At 34.4% G+C, this 19,165-nt stretch overlaps 1 protein-coding gene across 1 annotated transcript; it reads right to left on the bottom strand.

Annotated features, from left to right (window-relative positions):
* Positions 1–417: 417 nt before the first annotated feature.
* On the bottom strand, positions 418–775 carry LOC112826060 (large ribosomal subunit protein eL31-like). The gene has a single exon (XM_073891234.1). The coding sequence runs from the start codon at positions 773–775 to the stop codon at positions 419–421; it is 357 nt and encodes a 118-aa protein (XP_073747335.1). The 3' UTR covers position 418.
* Between the last annotated feature and the right edge of the window lie 18,390 nt (positions 776–19,165).

Here is a 19,165-nt window from a genome sequence, read left to right on the forward strand (position 1 = left end):
ATGACTGCTGGGCTCTCCTTGCTCCTCTCCCATGTGTTTTTCCTTTCTAGGACCCAGGCTAAAGAAATAATTATCCTGGGGACATGCTGTTCTCATTTTAGAAGGCCAAACAAAACAAAACAAAACAGAAAAACAATAGGACAAGGGAAAACACACAATTACATTTAAAGCTTCTGCTTGAACATGACATAATTCAAGTCTAATTATGTTTCACTGGTCGAGGTATGTTACATGACCAAGCATAAAGACGGATATAGAAGTATTATCTATCTAGAGAGAGCTACTTTGTTTCTTATGGCAAAGAGTATAGATGTATAATTCTTTTATAGGGGAGAGACTGAATTTTAGGGAACAAAAGTAAAATTCCCCTTCCTTTATTTTTTTTTTTTTGCAGTTTTATACCTTTGACAATCAGCGATTAGTTCTCATCCACATTAACGCTCTGTAGATTTTTGAAAGTGGTGACAGGTACATAAGTAACCAGTATGTAGAGCTTGTTTGGTGAATCTTCATCCTCCTTATGTTTTCTGTACAACCACACACGGATACGGAATGGAACGTTCCTTATTCCTTTGGCCCAGACAACTTTGTCAAGCCTAGGAGTTCCCATCTCCTTCATGGCAAATTTCCGGATCTCTTTGAGTGCCGGAGGGGCACGCTTCTTGAAATCCGCTCCATGGATGGGCTTGGGAATGTTGATGGTGTATTCCCTGGTCACTACCTCGTTGATGGCAAAACCGCCCTTCTTCTCGCCACCCTTCTTCGCTGGAGCCATTCCGCCGGGCCCTGGTAGGAAAGGAAGAGCGTGAGGTATTGTGGGAGAGGGAAAGCAGCGTCAAAAGTACCTCCGCCATGTTTTTTGTTTGTTTGTTAGCTTTGGCTCCAGAGGTTTGCAGACAAATTCAAGCTTCTTAATGCAAAATGTAAGATCTTGAAAAAATCTTTTCCCTAACATTCCCATAGTCTCATACTTGGCCCTGTATTCTTGTTTTTCAAGAAGCATGGTATCTTAGAAGTCAAGTGAAGAAAGAATATTAAAGGACAAATACGTTGAGCCAAATGCTGCTAATAAGACAAGTGTGATGAGATTGGTTAAATTGTCTTTGATTTAGGGATATACATGTGACTGGAACTCGGAAGAAAACCATTTCACTAGAATAACAAGGGAAACATATTTAGAGGAGTTCAGCTATTTTAGAGATGAAAGAAGATTTATATTGGAGACAAGGTAATAAGAGGATGGTGTGGTCATTTGAAGCATATGTGGGGTCCACAGAAATTTTTTTATTTTTTTTAAATATGTGAGAAATTAAGCCATGACTATATGCTGCTTTGAATAATTTAGTGAAGAGAAATACATTAATGATGCATAACATATGCAAGAGTCTTGTTGATGCAATGTTCCTGAGTAAACAAAAGGAGTGAAAACCAGGGCACAATGGAAATTTTGGCCTTAGCTAGTAAGTGATATGTATTATTTTAGGCAGACCTAAAATAATAGGATGAAGGGCATAGTATATGGACTCAGAGGTAAGCTGGTAAGTAGATGTGATTGTAGGAAGTTATGAAAAGTTTCTCCAGTTTTAATTTTGTTAATGAATAAGCAAAGAGTTAATCATTTGAGTATAAGGATCATGAAAGAAGCATTTTGGGTTTGAGAACAGAGAACAGCATATGAAATGGCTCTATGGTAGAGACTGTATGGATAAAGATACATGACAAAGCCTGTAGTCTGTTGTAGGAACATTCTGCTTGCTCACAGGGACATCCCTATATAGATCTGTTTACAAGTATGTAGATAATGGATCACATCAGAAGTGTAATTATTATAAACAAAGAAAGAAACGCACTAGCAAGCAGGTTTTCAGCTTTGGTGCATCATGTAAGGTTTAAAAAATAAGCCTGCTATAAGCACAGATGGTATGTTTTTGTTTTTGTTTCTTTAAATTAGATGCTCTTGAGTAGCCTCAGTCCTTCCCATTAGCCATGAAATCTACCACCTTACTATATTCCAGTTACAGACTTTTTAAAGATTTTTTTTTTGTCGGGGGGAAGGTGGAGTTTGGCCTGGTGATCAGACCTTCCATCAACCAGACCCTCCCTTCAGTTTGGCCCATCTACTCAGAGGAGGAATAGAAGAGATGTCAGTAGATAATCTGTATAAATTGGAGTAGCTGGGTTCCTACTTTAGGGAAAATTTGATTGCAACTATTAAGCTTCTAAAATAAAGCAATTCTGTATGTTGCTGATGGGGAATAGGTTGTAGGAGAAAAAAATCATTGGCTGAGGTTAAGTATCTGGCCATTAAACAGTTTTCAATTACCATGTCTGTGATAGAAGATGCATTATCTCACAACGTGGAAAGGGCAGAGTGGAGTTTGTCATTAAATAAAAAGTGGTGTCACTCTGAAGAGCTGCCAAACTCCTTACTCTCATCTGATAGACACGGAGTAAATGATCCCAAGAGAAGGATTAGAAGAAACGAATGGGACAGACAATAAAATGTCACAGAAAAATCCATGCTTCCTCTTTGACTGCTTCCTTTACAACATAGAGCGTACATGGACTGCTCTGAATATCTGATGATATCGATTCCATGATTTGCTTTCTGTTTTCAATTAGTGCATAGTAGATAGATCTGGATGCTAGTTTAAATACATAAAAATTTTGGTTTTATAGTTAGTTTACACTCCTTCTATATGTTTCAAAACTTGTAGATAAGTAATCCAATCTTATAAAATTGTCACTGCTATCATTCTGTACATGCCATATATGGAAATATCATTAGTAAATTGAATAAAGTGAAATAGGATCACTCAAAGTAAATTCAGGGCCTTAAACCAGAAGCCCCATCCCACCCCCCATGAACCTCCCCACCCTTACACACAAAGGGATGATATAGCTTGGGATTTGACCATGTGTGGTGTGAATGTAAAGTGTTGGGCAATATTAGTCAATCCATTATTAAACATGATGTAGTTAAGTTGGCTACAGGATGTTCTAGAGTAAAATGAGAAAAGCTGAGAGTTGGTAATATTACAAGTTCAAACTTTTATTAAGTCACTGCTTCTCTGATGTCACCTGGCTGCCCCAGCAGGTAAGATTCACATCTGCTTTCCCCATGCCCTTTCTTCTCATTACACTATAGTTTACTGCAGGAATCAGGGTTTCCTTGACAGGAGAACTGGACCTTGTACTTGGAAAAACAAGGAGACCCTGGGGCATTTCATGGCTAATGGGAAGCAATGATGCTCTCAGAAATTTCTGCTATATTAAAATGGACAGTGCCCAGTTAATTCCCATTCTTATGAGTGGCAAAGCAGAAACACATTAAGAATGAAAAGCAAAGATTTTATCCACCGGAAGCAAGATAAATCTTTTAAGTAACCTTAAGACCACAATGATACTGAAAAGGAGAAGTCAAAATGATTTATAGCTGACATAATTAGAATGTATAAGTTCTCAATACAGTAGTTAAACAAGTGTATAAAAGTCCTGTACTATAAGTTTGGTCAATACAAAAAAGACTAATGCAACTTTTTATTGCCCCAACAGATTTCAAACCTAAAATTATTTTGGAGGTTTAGAAGCTATGCAATATTTTTTTCTATACTTTTTTTATATGTATGTTTGTGTAATCTGTGATAAGTAAGGAATAGTATTTAAAATATGTCTGCATTTTATGCTTAGCCTTTTATTCAATCAAATATCACATATCACATCATCTTAACACTATAAATGCCGATAAAGGCAAATTCACTTCACCCTGCGGATAGAAACCCATAAATTGTCCTTGATCATCCATCCAAAAAGATAATGGGAAAATATGTCAACATATAACAGGGATCAATGGCACATTTTCTAAATCATTCTATTTTTTTATCAAATTAACTTCTTGCTAATTTTTTTAATTCATTTTGCAAATAGAAGCAACCCATTCCAGGCCTACTCTGCTGCCTGAAATCTAATCGGTAGCTGATAAAGTATCTCCTTGTTTACTAGTAAGCATATGCATTGTAAGTTTGGACTACCCTCTGGCTCGTAATCACTTTAAATGACAGTCTTCCACTTTGAAACTATTAAGCTGACCCAAGTAAAGAAACTGTTAGTAATTAGCATCAAGGTCAATAGATCTGTTTATTTTTTTATAGTTTATCAATTTTACTTTATTTTTTAAGATTTTAATTATGTTTTTAATTTTATTATGTTCTGTTAATCACCATACATTACATCATTAGTGTTTTTTTTAATTCTTTATTGTTATGTTAATCACCATACATTACATCATGAGTTTTTGATGTAGTGTTCCATGATTTATTGTTTGTGCATAACACCCAGTGGTCCATTCAATACGTGTCTTCCTTAATACCCATCATCAGGCTAATCCATCCCCCCCCCCCCCTCCCCTCTAGAGCCCTCAGTTTGTTTCTGAGAGTCCATAGTCTCTCATGGTTCGTCTCCCCCTCCAATTTCCCCCCCTTCATTTTTCCCTTCCTACTATCTTCTTCTTTTTTTTTTTTTAACATTTAATGTATTATTTGTTTCAGAGGTACAGGTCTGTGATTCAACAGTCTTACATCTGTTTGTTATTTATCTGTTTATCAGCCTCAAAACACTATAGCATTCTTTGCTACATTCCAGGGCTGACTGGGACTCACTAAAATCAACAAAGCAAATAGCAAAAAGTTATCATAGGTCACTGACCCTATCCTAAAGCACACTAACTGGTATGTCTTATTCTGAGAAAATATATTTTGATGGTAATTTTTTTTTATTTTTTTAAATTTTGGTCAGTACTAATAAGTGAGAACTTGTTTAAAAGAGAAGTGTTGGTTGGGGAGCCTGGGTGGTTCAGTCGGTTTAGCGTATGATTCTTGGTTTCTGCTCAGGTCATGATCTCATGGGTGGTGGGGCTGAGTCCTGTCTCATGTTCCACACTCTATAGAGAGTCTACTTGAGGAGTCTCTCCCTCTGACCCTCCCCCAACTTGTGCGTGTGCACGCATACTCTCTAAAATTAATAAATCTTTAAAAAAAGAGAGAGAGAAGCATTGGGATTATGTTTTTTTTTTTTTTTAAGATTTTATTTATTTGTTGGAGAGAGACAGAGAGCATCAGGGAGTGAGGGACAGAGGGAGAAACAGACTCCCTGCTGAGCAAGGAGCCCCATGTAGGCTTAATGCGGGGCTGGATCCCAGGACTCTGGGATCATGATCTAAGCTGAGGGCAGACTTAACCCACTGAGCACCCAGCTGCCCTGGGATTATGTTTATTTTCATCAGCCCATAAGAATAAATTCAAAGCTTCAGGGTCTATAGGGAATGAGGATGAATAAAGGATTTTATCCCATATTTTAGGAGCTAAGGAATGAAAAATGTCTAATTCTTTTGTGGAATTTTTTTAAGTTAATAAACAGTGTTATATTAGTTTCAAGTGTACAGTGTAGTGACTCAACAATCTATACATTATTCAGTGCTCATCATGGTAAGTGCACTCTTTAAACCCCTTCACCTGTTTCATCCATCCCCCTACCCACCTCCCCTCTGGTAACTATCAGTTGGTTCTCTATAGTTAAGAGTCTATTTCCTTGGGTTTCTCCTTTCTCTCACTCTTTTTTCCCCTTTGCTCATCTGTTTTGTTTCTTAAATTCCACATACGATTGAAATCATATATTTGTCTTTCTCTGACTGACTTATTCCACTTAACATTATACTCTGTAGCTGAATGTTGTAGAATTTTTTTAACTAGATTTAACATTAACATTTAACAATCACCTTTTCCCTTAACATTTCCTCATATGTCAAAAGGGGTTAGTAGATCTAAATTCTAACCACATACTCTTTTGTTTAAACCACAGTGCCACTTACTAAGCAGTCTTTAGATACATTAGTTTTTATTTCTAATTGCTCATCTCATATAACTACAGTTTATAGCATTAACCCTAATTTCCATGCCAAAGAACACACACACACATACACACACACATACACACAATATATATATATGTATGTATATTTGTTTTAGTATGGGCACTTCATATAGGTTGAAGCTTTGGGCTGTTATCAAATGTACTTGTGAGTTCATTTTTACATGAAATTGAAAAATTTAGAAAAAAACACATTTCTCTCTGTGATTATACACAAAGCATGCTTGCCTTCAGATTATTTGTATATACTAGTATACAGGCAAAGTGGGAAGTGATTGACGATGCTGCCAAATTCTCTCTGAGCCTACAGGATATAGATGATACCTTTAAAATTGGCAAAAACCTAATTAATCTTGCATGAGATGTAAACCTTTTGTCCTTAACCCGATAACAGTATGCAACAGTAGGAAACCCACAATTTTCATGATAAGGGAGCCCAAGCGTAAAGGATGTGTATAAAAATACTCAAACAAAAATAAAATTACTTTTTTCTCTGCCATAAAAAAGAACAGAAATCATACCCTGTCATTCTCTAAGGTATTTTCAACATACTACACAGCAGGCTTTTTAAATACCGTAGTTGATCATAAAAATCACAGATCAAGTTAAGAAGCATTGTATGCGTTTGTCTTTTTAAGTTGTTTCTTTTATCAACTTGACACATAAAGCCTATGGTGCTTAAATTGATGTTTACTTGAACTGCTGCTGAGCAATCCTTCTTCCACCCTCTAGGGAATCAGCAACATCTTTTAAGGCTTCTTGAGAAACCAATGTGATTTCTTCAGTTTAAATCTTGACCCTTGGCTCTAGCCACACTATCAGTAAAGGAAAAAAAAATGAGTGGTGAAATCGTGACTCTCATACAAATAGTTAATAGACACAAGTTAAAGATTTTGCTTAATCAGTAATTAATGAGGAAAACATTAAGATGTTACAGCTGATTTCAAGGAAAATTCAAATAACCACACCTATATAAGTAACTCAGTAATGCAGAACTGAATTCATAAATAGAAGAAAAACTGGTCAGTATCCACATGGAATAATCAATTACTTTCCACTGGACAGAATTTATTTTCATATCTGTGGGCAAAATTGTTTGAAATATTATCAAGTTTTTAACAATTTACAGATGTGCAAAATGTCTCAGAGTAAATAAAAGACAAAAATGGCTACCCGGTGATCTTTTGTGCCCATTTCAAAGTTGTTCACAAATTTCCCCGACTCTATGAAATTGCAGAGGAAATACTTGGGAAAAACAAAACAAAACAAAACAAAAACAAAAGACAAACAAAAAAAACAAAAACTCATGATGCTATGATTAACAAAAGGGATGATTAGATAAAAATTATGTTTCCAAGCAAATGACTTAATTGTTAAATATATTTTCATGGAACAAATATATGAATTAAAGGGTGAATTTTAGAGATTGCTGATATAATTTGTAATTGCTGCAAACTCTGTAAATAATTTTGGACAGAAGCTATTCCCCAAAATTTGATGTCCTTGTTTGAATTTGGTTACAGTTTCTACTGAAAATTTTTCCATTAAATAGTGAATTGACAACAACATACTGAGGGATTAATATCTTCAATGTTTTTTGAAAGTATTCAGTAAACTTCTAAATCAACTAGAGAACCTGGAAGAAATCATGTTAGGAATTTGTGTATTTAGAGGAAATAGCTAAATTCCTTTTATATTATTTCCCTTTATACCAGTATGTGTAGGCCTGTGTGCCTATTATAGACATTGGGGTGAACTCCTCAGCCATTCTTGCCTCTTGTCTTGTTCTTACACACATACTATGCTAGTAAGATTAAAGGTCACTGATTGGTATATTTTTATTAATACCTGGTCAGGTGGCCCAACTTATTTTATAAAGTCACTCATATTATTTTAACCATATTTTCTGTCTTCTCATTTCTTCTCCTTGATCCACTTTTCACCCTTCTTCATTTGGCCTTATGCCCTAAGACGCTGAGCTGGTTTACAGCTGGAGACCTGGTTCAGTGCCCTCTGGCTTCCATTTCAGTCCCCAGTGGGATACCACAGTAAGGGGGATTCAAGGAAGGGAAAAAGTGAGATCAGGGAGTTACCTCTCTGGTTCTTTCCCTGGGAAGTACCTCAGAATTACTGAGTTCCTGGACCAAAGGTTACTGCTTCTCTAAAGGCAAACTTCTCTACAAGTCTCTCACCTTTGTGTTCGGGTAACTGCTTCTCCCCTTCATTACTTCTGGGTCTCAGGGTGGTAACAGTCCTCTCCCATTACTAGGCCAAGGTTATTATGTATTCCGTATAGTTCCTTTACATCCATTCACACTGTTGCAAATACATGTTTGGTTTTTTTTAAGATTTATTTATTTATTATTTATTTGAGAGAGCGAGAATGAGAGAGAGAACATGAGGGGGGGAGGGTCAGAGGGAGAAGCAGGCTCCCTGCTGAGCAGGGAGCCTGATGCGAGGCTCGATCCTAGGACTCCAGGATCATGACCTGAGCTGAAGGCAGTTGCTTAACCAACTGAGCCACCCAGGCGCCCCATGTTTTATTGCTAAAGTCTCTTGAAGTAATTTTAAGTGACCCATGTTTTCTGTTGGGATCTTGACTGCAATAATGCCTAAATGTACTTTTATCTCCTGAAACATGTAGCTAACCAGAAGGGTAGAAATTCCCAAGATTTTAATCTAGGCTCATGAGAAAGCAGAGGCTCTCTCAAACCTTCAGTCTTGACTCGTGGTCAGCAAACAGTATCTGTTAAGGACTAGAGAATAAATATTTTAGGCTTTGTGGATCATGCTAATAATGGTCATAGAAAAATAAGGAAACATGGGCATGACCCAGTAGTTAGACCCTAAAAATCCAAGCTAAGTTTACAAAAGTGTCACATTTGTGGGTGTCTTATGAATGGCATTACTAACAAAGAAACATTTGGTTTTAGTTTATGTTTTGTTATTTTTCTATTTTTAGAATGTGTTATTATTTTAGCTGTTGGACTGTGGAAACTGAATTTTACATTAGCCACACATTTTTCTTTTTTCACTTTTGTCCCTCATAATGCCATTTAAGGCAAAGCCATTGCTGAGAATACGAATATAAAAAGTAAAATTTGTCAGAAACCAGATTTTTTATTGAGGATTACATTAAATTGGTGTTCTATTAATGCAGCATCCTATTCTGCAATGTAATATTCACATTCACAACCAGTTATACAAGGACCCATGATCTTAACAATAAGTTCACTGCCTACTGATATTCATTATTTATTTTCCAATTTCTGAAGTATCAGTTCTTTTTTTTTGGAATAATTTCATTTATATGTAATGTCTAAAATAGTAAACTGCAATTCAGATTCTTTCTCTTTTTAATTATTTTTCCTCAGTTTTCACAAGTGCTATTTGTTTCTGCATGCAGAGAATCTGAGAGTCTGTTTCCCAGGTTACCTGAATGTCTCATTAATTTACTTTTTCAAGATAAGTAAATATAATCAATATTCATAATTTATACAGCAGAATAGTTTATTATATTTTTCTATTACTTCCAGAGGTAAGATAATCACATGAAGTATAAGAACTTCATGCTGCATGATAACAAGGCAATAATGAGATAACAAATATTGTTAGTGCATAAAAAATTGGTAGTACTCTATAGCTTGGTCAAAAATAGGTAAATTTAGGGAAAAAAAAGGAAAAGAACGGGAAAGAAGGAAGTACTTAACAGAATGCAAAGGAAGTTGAGACAGGGGGAATAAGGGGAAAAAGGAAAGTAGAAAGGTAAAGAGGAGGGAAAGAAGGAGCACTTAAAGGGAAGGTAGGAGACAAGATGGATGGGTAAATGAAAAATATTCAAAGGGTTTGTTTAGTTCCATGGTTTTTCTTGTTTATTTCATTTTTCTCAGATCAAAACTTTTCTCTATTTACTAATTATGCACCAGCAGAAAGACGGTAGGTCATGTTTATAGGTATCTAAATAACTCATTAAAGAAAGAATGCAAAAGTAAGAATTGCCTTGTTAGCTAAAAGACTGGTTAATTTTCTACAGAGTAACAAAACGAAGCTACAGGATTATCATTTCTATAGGCCATAATTTATAGCTTATCATTTTTCAGTGTTTTAATTTCTAACATTGTGGGGTTGCAAAGCATTAAACAAATATTTTATCCCTTGAGAGAATTAGATGACTATGAGGTGAGTTTATTAGAAAATGAACTTCAAAATATGAAAGAATTTGTTGTCATTTTGTATATTTTCATGTTTGGATAAATTACTTCTTTGTAAATAAGAAAGTGAATAAAAAAAGGAAAGGAGAAAAAAATGAGTCTTTACATTTGATACAAAGCTTGTTAGAGGCACATAGGCCTTCTGAATAGGACTGAACCCTTTTCAGTGATTTAATATTCCATGAAATAAGCCTAAAATGTGTCCTGCCTCACTCTAAATACTTTTTACAAAAGAAATTTTGCCTCCTTCTGTCATAGCCCCTTAAATGAACTTAAGATTTTTTTCTTATGATTTCTTTGATTTCTATTATTATGATTGCTTATGATTATTTTGACCTACACATGTAGTTAATGTTTTACATTTATTATAAAACTGAAGGTCAAGCATTGCCATGGGAAATATAGGAAACTAAAACTTGTTTCAATTCATCTTTTTACTTGTTAAGATGAGTGAAGACTTCTAAGTCCCTTATATGCCAGGGACACCAGAAGTCTCATTTGTCCTTTTTTTTTATCATTACTGCACTTTCCATATAAATTGTTTGATATTATCAACTTCAAAAAAGAGGAAATACTGGAACTAACAGCTGTATTTTAATGTCTATACATTTTCATTAAAAATAATTTCTCAGATTTCTTTTATATCACATTGCTTGTTTGTTATATATTAAGAACTAGTAAAGACTTGTTAACATTAGGCTTTGGGCATAGAAACACTGAATTATAGAAACCTCCGGCCCAAGGACAAACAATACTTCTCGCTCAATAATCCCACTCATTTATAGAGGCTATACTTTCCTCATGTGTTATTGACCTCTGCAAATTCCCTCTGTTCTCCTGGATTTACAGCTACAAGTCTATATTCAATTCTTTTATAATAGCACATATTTTTCAACTGAACATGTTCAGACTTTATATTACCAGAAGTATTTCTTCCTCATGAACTTAAAATAGTTCCCTCGCCTCATCTTCTGCCTAGTTGCACATATTACTATCTGCAATTTGTTTATGTAGGAAACTACCATGCAGGCACACCCACATACCCTCATTCTTACATAGATATATATGGGAATGGAAGTGCTATTGCCACAACAAAGCCATTAAGTTCAAAGAAGGATTTACTCCAATTCATCTGCCAGGAAATCAGATCTCCTACTGGGTTCCCTAACTTAGGTAATGATACCATTATCTCCTCAGTCACCCAGGCTCAAGCCCTTTGATTAACATTCATTTCTTCAAACCATTTCTTTTTTTAAGTGTACAATGTATCAGGTTCTGGAAAGAGATGATGAACAGATTGAAATTGCAACTTTCTCATTAAGCTTATAGTCTATTGGGAGGACAGAACCTTGGCTAATACTGAGTGATAAGTGCTACTTTTTGAGTTCTTTAAGGAACAGTAACAGGGAACACTTAGGAACAGGTGTTTTGTTTGTTCGTTTGTTTTGTTTTCTGCAGGTGGTGATGAGGAGTTATATCTATCCAAGTGAAAGGGTGGGCTATTGTTAGGAAAAGCAAAAGCATGGCCTGTTAGGAAGTGAATGAAGCTCCTTGTAGTTGGAACAGAATGTATAAAAGCAGGAGTGAAGTAGGAGAGTCCAGATGACAAATGACCATGTAAAGAGTTAGAGTTTTCCTAAATTAAATCAGAAACTGTTGAAAATTTTTAAGTAAAGTAATATGATAAGATTTTCAGTTTGGAATGTTTATTCTGATTAGAGAATAGAGAATAGACTGAAAGTAGAAAAATATTAGAAGTAGAGAACGTCCATGAAAAATTTTCAGTTATCAGTACAAAAAAATAATTAACAATGAACAGTACTTGAACTAGGTAAATGGCATTGGTGATGAAGAGAACACAACTTCTAGGGGTTTGTAGGACCTGGTCTCAAACTCAGTTCCTGGTTTGGTCAACCTAATGAATGATGTTGGTGTTCTCTATTTTCTTTGGGAACACAAGTAGAGCAGATGAGATTTCTACTTCTGGACAAGATGGAACAAGCACAGTCCATCCTGTTTTGTTTTGTTTTTTTTTCCCCACAAAACACAACTAAAAACCCCAGAAAATATAAAACATTTATGAGAAGCCTCTGAAAAGAGAAGAAAAAGACGCATAGCTCTACATGACAAAACCTTTTTGACTACATCTGCTTCATTCAAGAATAACATTATGCAAAATACTTTGTCCCTCTGTTTCCCCACTGAGTGCTGTAACCATGGAGACGATAAGTAGAGCCTTGCCAAACATCCCCATTCAACATTAATGGTTGGTTTTCCTTCTCATACCTATGAGTCACTGCAGAGACTATGGGATGGAGCCCTATTGGCTTTCCTAAATGAAAGGCAACAAAAATACACCTCCTCACTGCTCCCAGCTAGAGAATTAAGGGAGGAATATAGAGAGGAAGGAGCTAGAAAAAAGGATTCTTTAACTCTGTGCATGAAGTCCTGGTAGGAATTTGTATGGCTTATCTGTGAAACCATTCAGACATAACAGAACAAATGTTTACAGACTGAACTACTTTATGAAATAACACCCGGGTTTCAGATTGGCCTCTAGGTAACATAGTGTAGGATAGCATGCAAAGACTTTGAAAACTAAATCGACATTTAAACCACAACCAACACAAGGGAACAAAGATGTACATCCTGACCCTAAAACGTTGACTACTTACTAAAGTACAGGATTTAAATAGGAACCAGAATCTCATAACATTTTGGATATAATCCAAAGTTATTCACCTGAACGTGAATAAGGAAGGAAAATCAGTAAATACTAACACTGAGATAACACAATGTTGGAACTACCTGATAAGCATTTAAAAGAGTTATCATAAAAATGTTCCAACAATTATGAACACTCTTAAAACAAATGGAAAATCCAAGCAAAGAAAAAGAATAAATAATAAAGGACCAAATAAAAAATTTTAGAACTTAGGCAAACAATAACTGAAAAAGAAAAAAATAACTAGAGAGCTCATTAGTGAAATAAATAGGACAGAGAAAAATAACAGTGAACTTAAAGATAGAGCAATAGAAATTATTCAGTGTTAACAAAAAAGAATAGATTGAACAACGTGGACTGAGATCAGGCACCTGTGGGACAATATGTATATTCTAGTATTCTGGTCATTAGTGTCTCAGAAAGAAAAGATAGTGTGGTGCTAAAAAAAAGTTTTGAAGAAATGAAATAATGGCATAACCCCCACCTCCCCCATAATCTGGCAAAATATCCAAATCTAAAAATTCAAGGAGCTGAGCCAACTCCAAACAGAACAAATGTGGAGAGATCTAGGTTAACACATAACATAATTACATTTCTGAAAACTAAAGACAATGAAAGTTTTGAAAGGAGCCAAGGATAACAGATACCTCACCTATAGAAGAATAATGAAATGACAATAGATTTCTCATCAAAAGAGGCCAAAAGAAAGAGGGGGAAAATTGGAAAAATAAAACAAAACAAAAACCTTTCATTCAAGAATTTATCCTTTAGGAATGAATGTGAAATAAACCTCTGTTAAAGGAGAGCTATGATAATGCGGCACCTGCAAACTTGCTCTATAAGATTCACTAAAGGAAGTTGTTAAAGCATCAAGGAAATGATAAGAGTAGGAAACCTGGAACATCAAGAATAAAGAAAGAGCAAAAGAAAGAAAAAATAGACTCTTCTGAGTTTTTAAAATTATACTTGATAGTAGAAAGCAATAGTTACAGAATTGTCTGATTTCAGTGTATATAGGGATCATATTTAAGGTAATGTCATAAATAAGAAAGGTCAAGGATCTGTTGGTAAGTTTTCTAGATTTCATTTGAATGAAAAAATGTTGGCATTAATAGACTATGATATGTTACTTATGTGCATTGTAATTGCTAAAGAAACCATTAAATTTACAGAGATATACTCAAAATACTACAGATAAATCAAAATAGAAAACTAAAAAAAAAGTAATCTAAATGAAAGCAAGAAAGAAGAAACAAGAGTTAAAAATCAAAGGAAACAAATCACAGCAGATCAAATCATATAATATCAGTTGTTACATTAAATGTGAGTGGTCTAAACACACTAAATAAAGTAAGAACTTTGGAAAAATATAAAAAAATCATGACCCAATTATATTCAGTCCACAAGAAATGTATTTAAAATATAATGTTAGGTAGGTTACAAATAAAAAGAGAAAATTATGCACCATGTGAATACTCAACAAAAGAAAACTGGAGTGACTATATTAATATCAGACAAAATAGATTTAAGAGCAAATATATTGCCAATGACAAAGTGGGACATTACATGTTAATAAAATGGTCAATTTACCAAGACATGAGATATAAATAAGTATGCATAAAGCTATAGGACTTCAAAATATGTGAAGCAAAACTTGATAGAACTAAAAGAGATGTAACAAATGCACAATTGTACTTTGTGACTTCAACACTCTTTTTTAAAATTTAATTCTAGTATAGTTAACATACAGTGTTCTGTTAGTTTCAGGTGTAAAATACAGTGATTCAACAATTCTGTATATTACTCAATACTCATCATGATAAGTGCACACTTGATCCCCTTCACCTATATCACTTATCCCCCATCCACCTTCCCTCTGGTAACTATCACTTCTCTAAAATTAAGAGTCTTTTTTTTTTTTTTTGGTTTGTCTCTTTTTTTCTTTGTTTGCTTTGTTTCTTCAATTACACATAGGACTGAACTCGTGGTATTTGTCTTTTTCTAATTTATTTGGCTTAGCATTATATTCTAGATCCATTCATGTTGTTGCCAATGGCAAGATTTCACTCTTTTTTATGGCTGAATGATATTCCATAACTTCTTTATCCATTTATCTATCAATGGACACTTGGGTTACTTCCATAATTTGGCTACTGTAAATAATGCTGCAGTAAACATAGGGGCACACTAATCTTTTTGAATTAGTGTTTTCATTTTCTTTGGCTAAATACCCAGTAGGTCAATTGTTGGATCTTAAGATAGTTCTATTTTTAACATCTTGAGGAACCTCCCTCTACTGTTTTCTATAGTGGCTGCACCAATATGCATTCCCACCAACAGTGCATGAGGGTTCCTTTTCTGCACATTCTCACCAACACTTGCTGTTTCTTGCATTTTTTATTTTATCCATTCCGACAGGTGTGAGGTAATATGTCATTGTGATTTTGATTTGCATTTTCCTGATGAGTGATGTTGATTATCTTTTCATGTGTCTATTGGTTATCTGGATATATTCTTTGGAGAAATATCTGTTTATATCTTCTGCCCATTTTAATTGGATTATGCATGTGTGTGTGTGTGTGTGTGTGTGTGTGTGTTAAGTTGTATAAGTTCTTTATATATTTTGAATACTAACCCTTTATCAGATATATCTTTGGCAAGTATCTTCTACCATCCCATAGGTTTCCTTTTGGTTTTGGTGTTACCTTCACTGTGCAGCTTTTTATTTTGATGTAGTCCCAAGAATTTATTTTTGCTTTTGTTTCCCTTGCCTCAGGTGACTTATCTAGAAAAATGTTGCTATGGTCAATGTCAGATAAGTTACTGCCTGTGCTCTCTTCTAGGATTTTTATGATTTCATGTCTCACATTTAGGTCTTTAATTCATTTTGAGGCTTTTTTGTTCTTGTTGTTTTTGTTTCTTTGTATGGTGTAAGAAAGTGGTCCAGTTTCATTCTTTTGTAGATAGCTGGCCAATTTTTCAATGCCACTTGTTGAAGAGGTTGTCTTTTTCCAGTTGCATTTTCTTGCCTCCTTTGTTGAAAGTTAATTGACCATATAATTATGGGTTTACTTCTGGGCTTTCTATTCTGTTTCATTGATTTATTTTTTGTGCCATTACTATATTGTTTTGATTACTACAGCTTTGTGGTATATCTTGAAATCTGGAATTGTGATACCTCCAGGTTTGTTCTTTTTCAAGATTGCTTTGGCTATTTGGGGTCTTTTGTAGTTCCATACAAATTTTAGGATTGTCCTAGTTCTGTGAAAAATGCTGTTGGTATTTTGATAGGGATTGCATTAAATATGTAGATTGTTTGGGGTAGTATAGACATTTTAACAACATTTTCCAATTCATAAGCAAGGAATATATTTCCATTTGTGTCATCTTTAATTTCTTTCGCCAAGGTTTTCTAGGTTTCAGAGTACAGTTCTTTCATCTCCTTGGTTAAGTTTATTCATAGGTATTTTATTATTTTTGGTGCAATTGTAACTGGGATTCTTTTTTTAATTTCTCTTTCTGCTGCTTCATTATTAGTGTATAGCAATGCAACAGATTTCTGCACATTGGTTTTGTATCCTGCAACCTTACTGAATTCATTTATCAGTTCTAGCAGTTTTTTTGGTGGAGTCGTTAGGGTTTTCTATATATAGTATCATCTCATCAGCAAATAGTGGAAGTTTTACTTCTTTACCAATATGTATACCCCTTACTTATTTTTCTTGTCTGATTGCTGTAGCTAGAACTTTCAGGACTGTGTTGAATAAAAGTGGTGAGAGTGTACATCCTTGTCTTGTTCCTGATTTTGTGGAGAAAGCTCTCAGTTTTTTTAATCATTGTGTATGATCTCAGCTGTGGGTTTTTCATATATGACATTTATTATCAACACCCTCTTTTGAGTAATTGATGGAACAGGCAGTAAATCAGAATGATTATAGAAGAGCTGGTCAAACACCATCAGTCAATAAGATCTAATTTACATATGAAGAACTCTTTACCCAACAACAAAAGAATGAATATTGTTTTTAAGAATATATGAGAGTGTGGAGAAGAAGAGATTTGTATAGTGATGGGTAGATAATTAATTCTATTTGGGACATTCGCTACTGAAATATCCAAATAGGCTTCCAGGACAGTAGATGAACAGATATATAGCTCATTCAAATGGTTCAGGGAGACAGGATGAATAGATAGATAGATAGATAGATAGATAGATAGATAGATAGATAAGACAGATAGATATAGAGAGATGACAGGTAGGTAGGTGGGTAGATAGAGAGATACCAAGAAAAAAATTTGAGTGTTGCCTACTGAGAGTCATCACTTATTCTTTTACCATAGTTCACCCTTATCTGTGGGGGCTACGTTCCAAGACCCCCTGAAACCATGGATAGTACCAAGCCCTATTTACACTATGTTTTTTCCTATGCACACCTACCCGTGATAAAGTTTAATTTATAAACTAGGCATAGTAAGAGATTAACAACAGTAACTAATAATAAAATAGAACAATAATAACAATACACTGTAATATATGTTGTATGAATGTGGTCTCCCTCTCCCTTCTTTTTGTGATGATGTGAGATGATAAAATGCCTTCATGATGAGAGGAAGTGAGATGAATGATATAGGCATTGTGACATAGCATTAGGCTACTGTTGCCCTTCCCATGAAATGTCAGGAGGATCATCCGCTTCAGGACCATAATTGACCACTGGTAACTGAAACCACAGAGAATGAAACTGCAGATGAAGGGGAACTACTGTTTCTTGCATCCACTCCCCCATTTTGTGGACATTTTTCCTCCATAAGTTCCTCCACCCCTGCACCCAGGCTTTTTTTTATCCTTACTATCACTGTTTCACAAGGAAACCATCATTATTTTTAGCTGGGACTATTTATTGCAATTATCTACTGTAATAATCACCTAAATGCATCCCAACTGCCTCTGGTTTTTCACTTATTCCATCCCATTTATTACAATACAACCAGAGTTATCTTTTTCTTACTCAAATCCAATAGGGTCACTCCCTAATTTAAAAATCCTTGTTTGCAGAAAATTTAAGATTTAGCAAAGTATTTAAAGTACACCATGTTTTGTACCAAGTGCTCATTCTATATCTTTTCAGTAGTTTACACCTCTCTTATATAATCTATGCCAGAGTACATTATATATTTTTGTTTGAGAATATTCTTAAGAATTTTTTAATAAATATAATATCCCTTGCACATTTTAAGATAACAGTTAAGTCCTTTTTATCACAATTGTAACTAGTTACAAATAATATGATTTGCAGTATATTTTAGATATCAATGTGTCAAACTCAAGTTGTCATATGAAACTTATTTTTGGTATGGTTTGGCATTTTATTTATTTTTCTATTGAAGTATAGACACACAATGTTACATTAGTTTCAAGTAAGTCAACAACTATGCTTTGCTATGCTCACCGTAAGTATAGCTAGTATTTGTCACCATGCACTATTAAAATACCATCAACTATATTCCCTATGCTGTTCTTTTTGTTCCTGTGACTTATTTATTCCATCACTAGAAGCCTGTACCTCCTACTCCCCTTTACCCATTTTGCTCAGCCCCCACCCCTCTCCTCTCTGACAACCACCAGTTTAGTCTCTGTATTCTTCTTTTTTTGTTAGTTTGTGGTTTTTTTTTTTTTTAGATTTCACATATAAATGAAATCATATGGTAATTTCTCTTTCTCTGTCTGACTAATTTCACTTAGCATAATACATTAAGTTGATTCATATTGTCACAAATGACATGAGCTCATTCATTTATATACATATAAAATCTAAACATGTATATATATATATCAAACCTAAACATATTACAGGAATTGATATATTAGTGTTACTGATATAAATAAATTTTTTTGAAATACATCTAATAATAAAATTGATGTATTTTTTTCTTTCTATATATACTGTTTAATGTATTCATGGTTGAATGTTACTTCTTGCCCCAACTTAGACCTACTGTGTCAGAAACTCTGAGCATAAAGCCCTGTTACATATGTGTCATTAAGCCCTCCACTAACTTTAAACCCTCTAGGCCCTGCTACCCTTGGATAGTCTTTAGGGGTTTGCATTCCCCAAGGTCAAGAACACTGTTTTCTTGATACCTTGGAGTATTTGATTTTTCCTGAACATGTTGTATATTTGTATGTCTTTATGCTTTGTTTAGCAAATTCTTTAATTTCAAAATAATTGCATATGTAGACTGTTTTATATTTATTTATAAATAATTATAATTTATTTACATATATTTGTTTAATACTTATTTG

Source organism: Callorhinus ursinus, unplaced genomic scaffold, assembly GCF_003265705.2.
Source record: "Callorhinus ursinus isolate GAN/ISIS: 27379988/994484 unplaced genomic scaffold, GSC_fseal_2.0 scaffold4, whole genome shotgun sequence".
Taxonomy (NCBI): domain Eukaryota; kingdom Metazoa; phylum Chordata; class Mammalia; order Carnivora; family Otariidae; genus Callorhinus; species Callorhinus ursinus.

What these genes read in the sequence shown, in the direction of transcription:
- LOC112826060 (XM_073891234.1), bottom strand. Translation starts at nt 775, where the DNA reads ATGGCTCCAGCGAAGAAGGGTGGCGAGAAGAAGGGCGGTTTTGCCATC.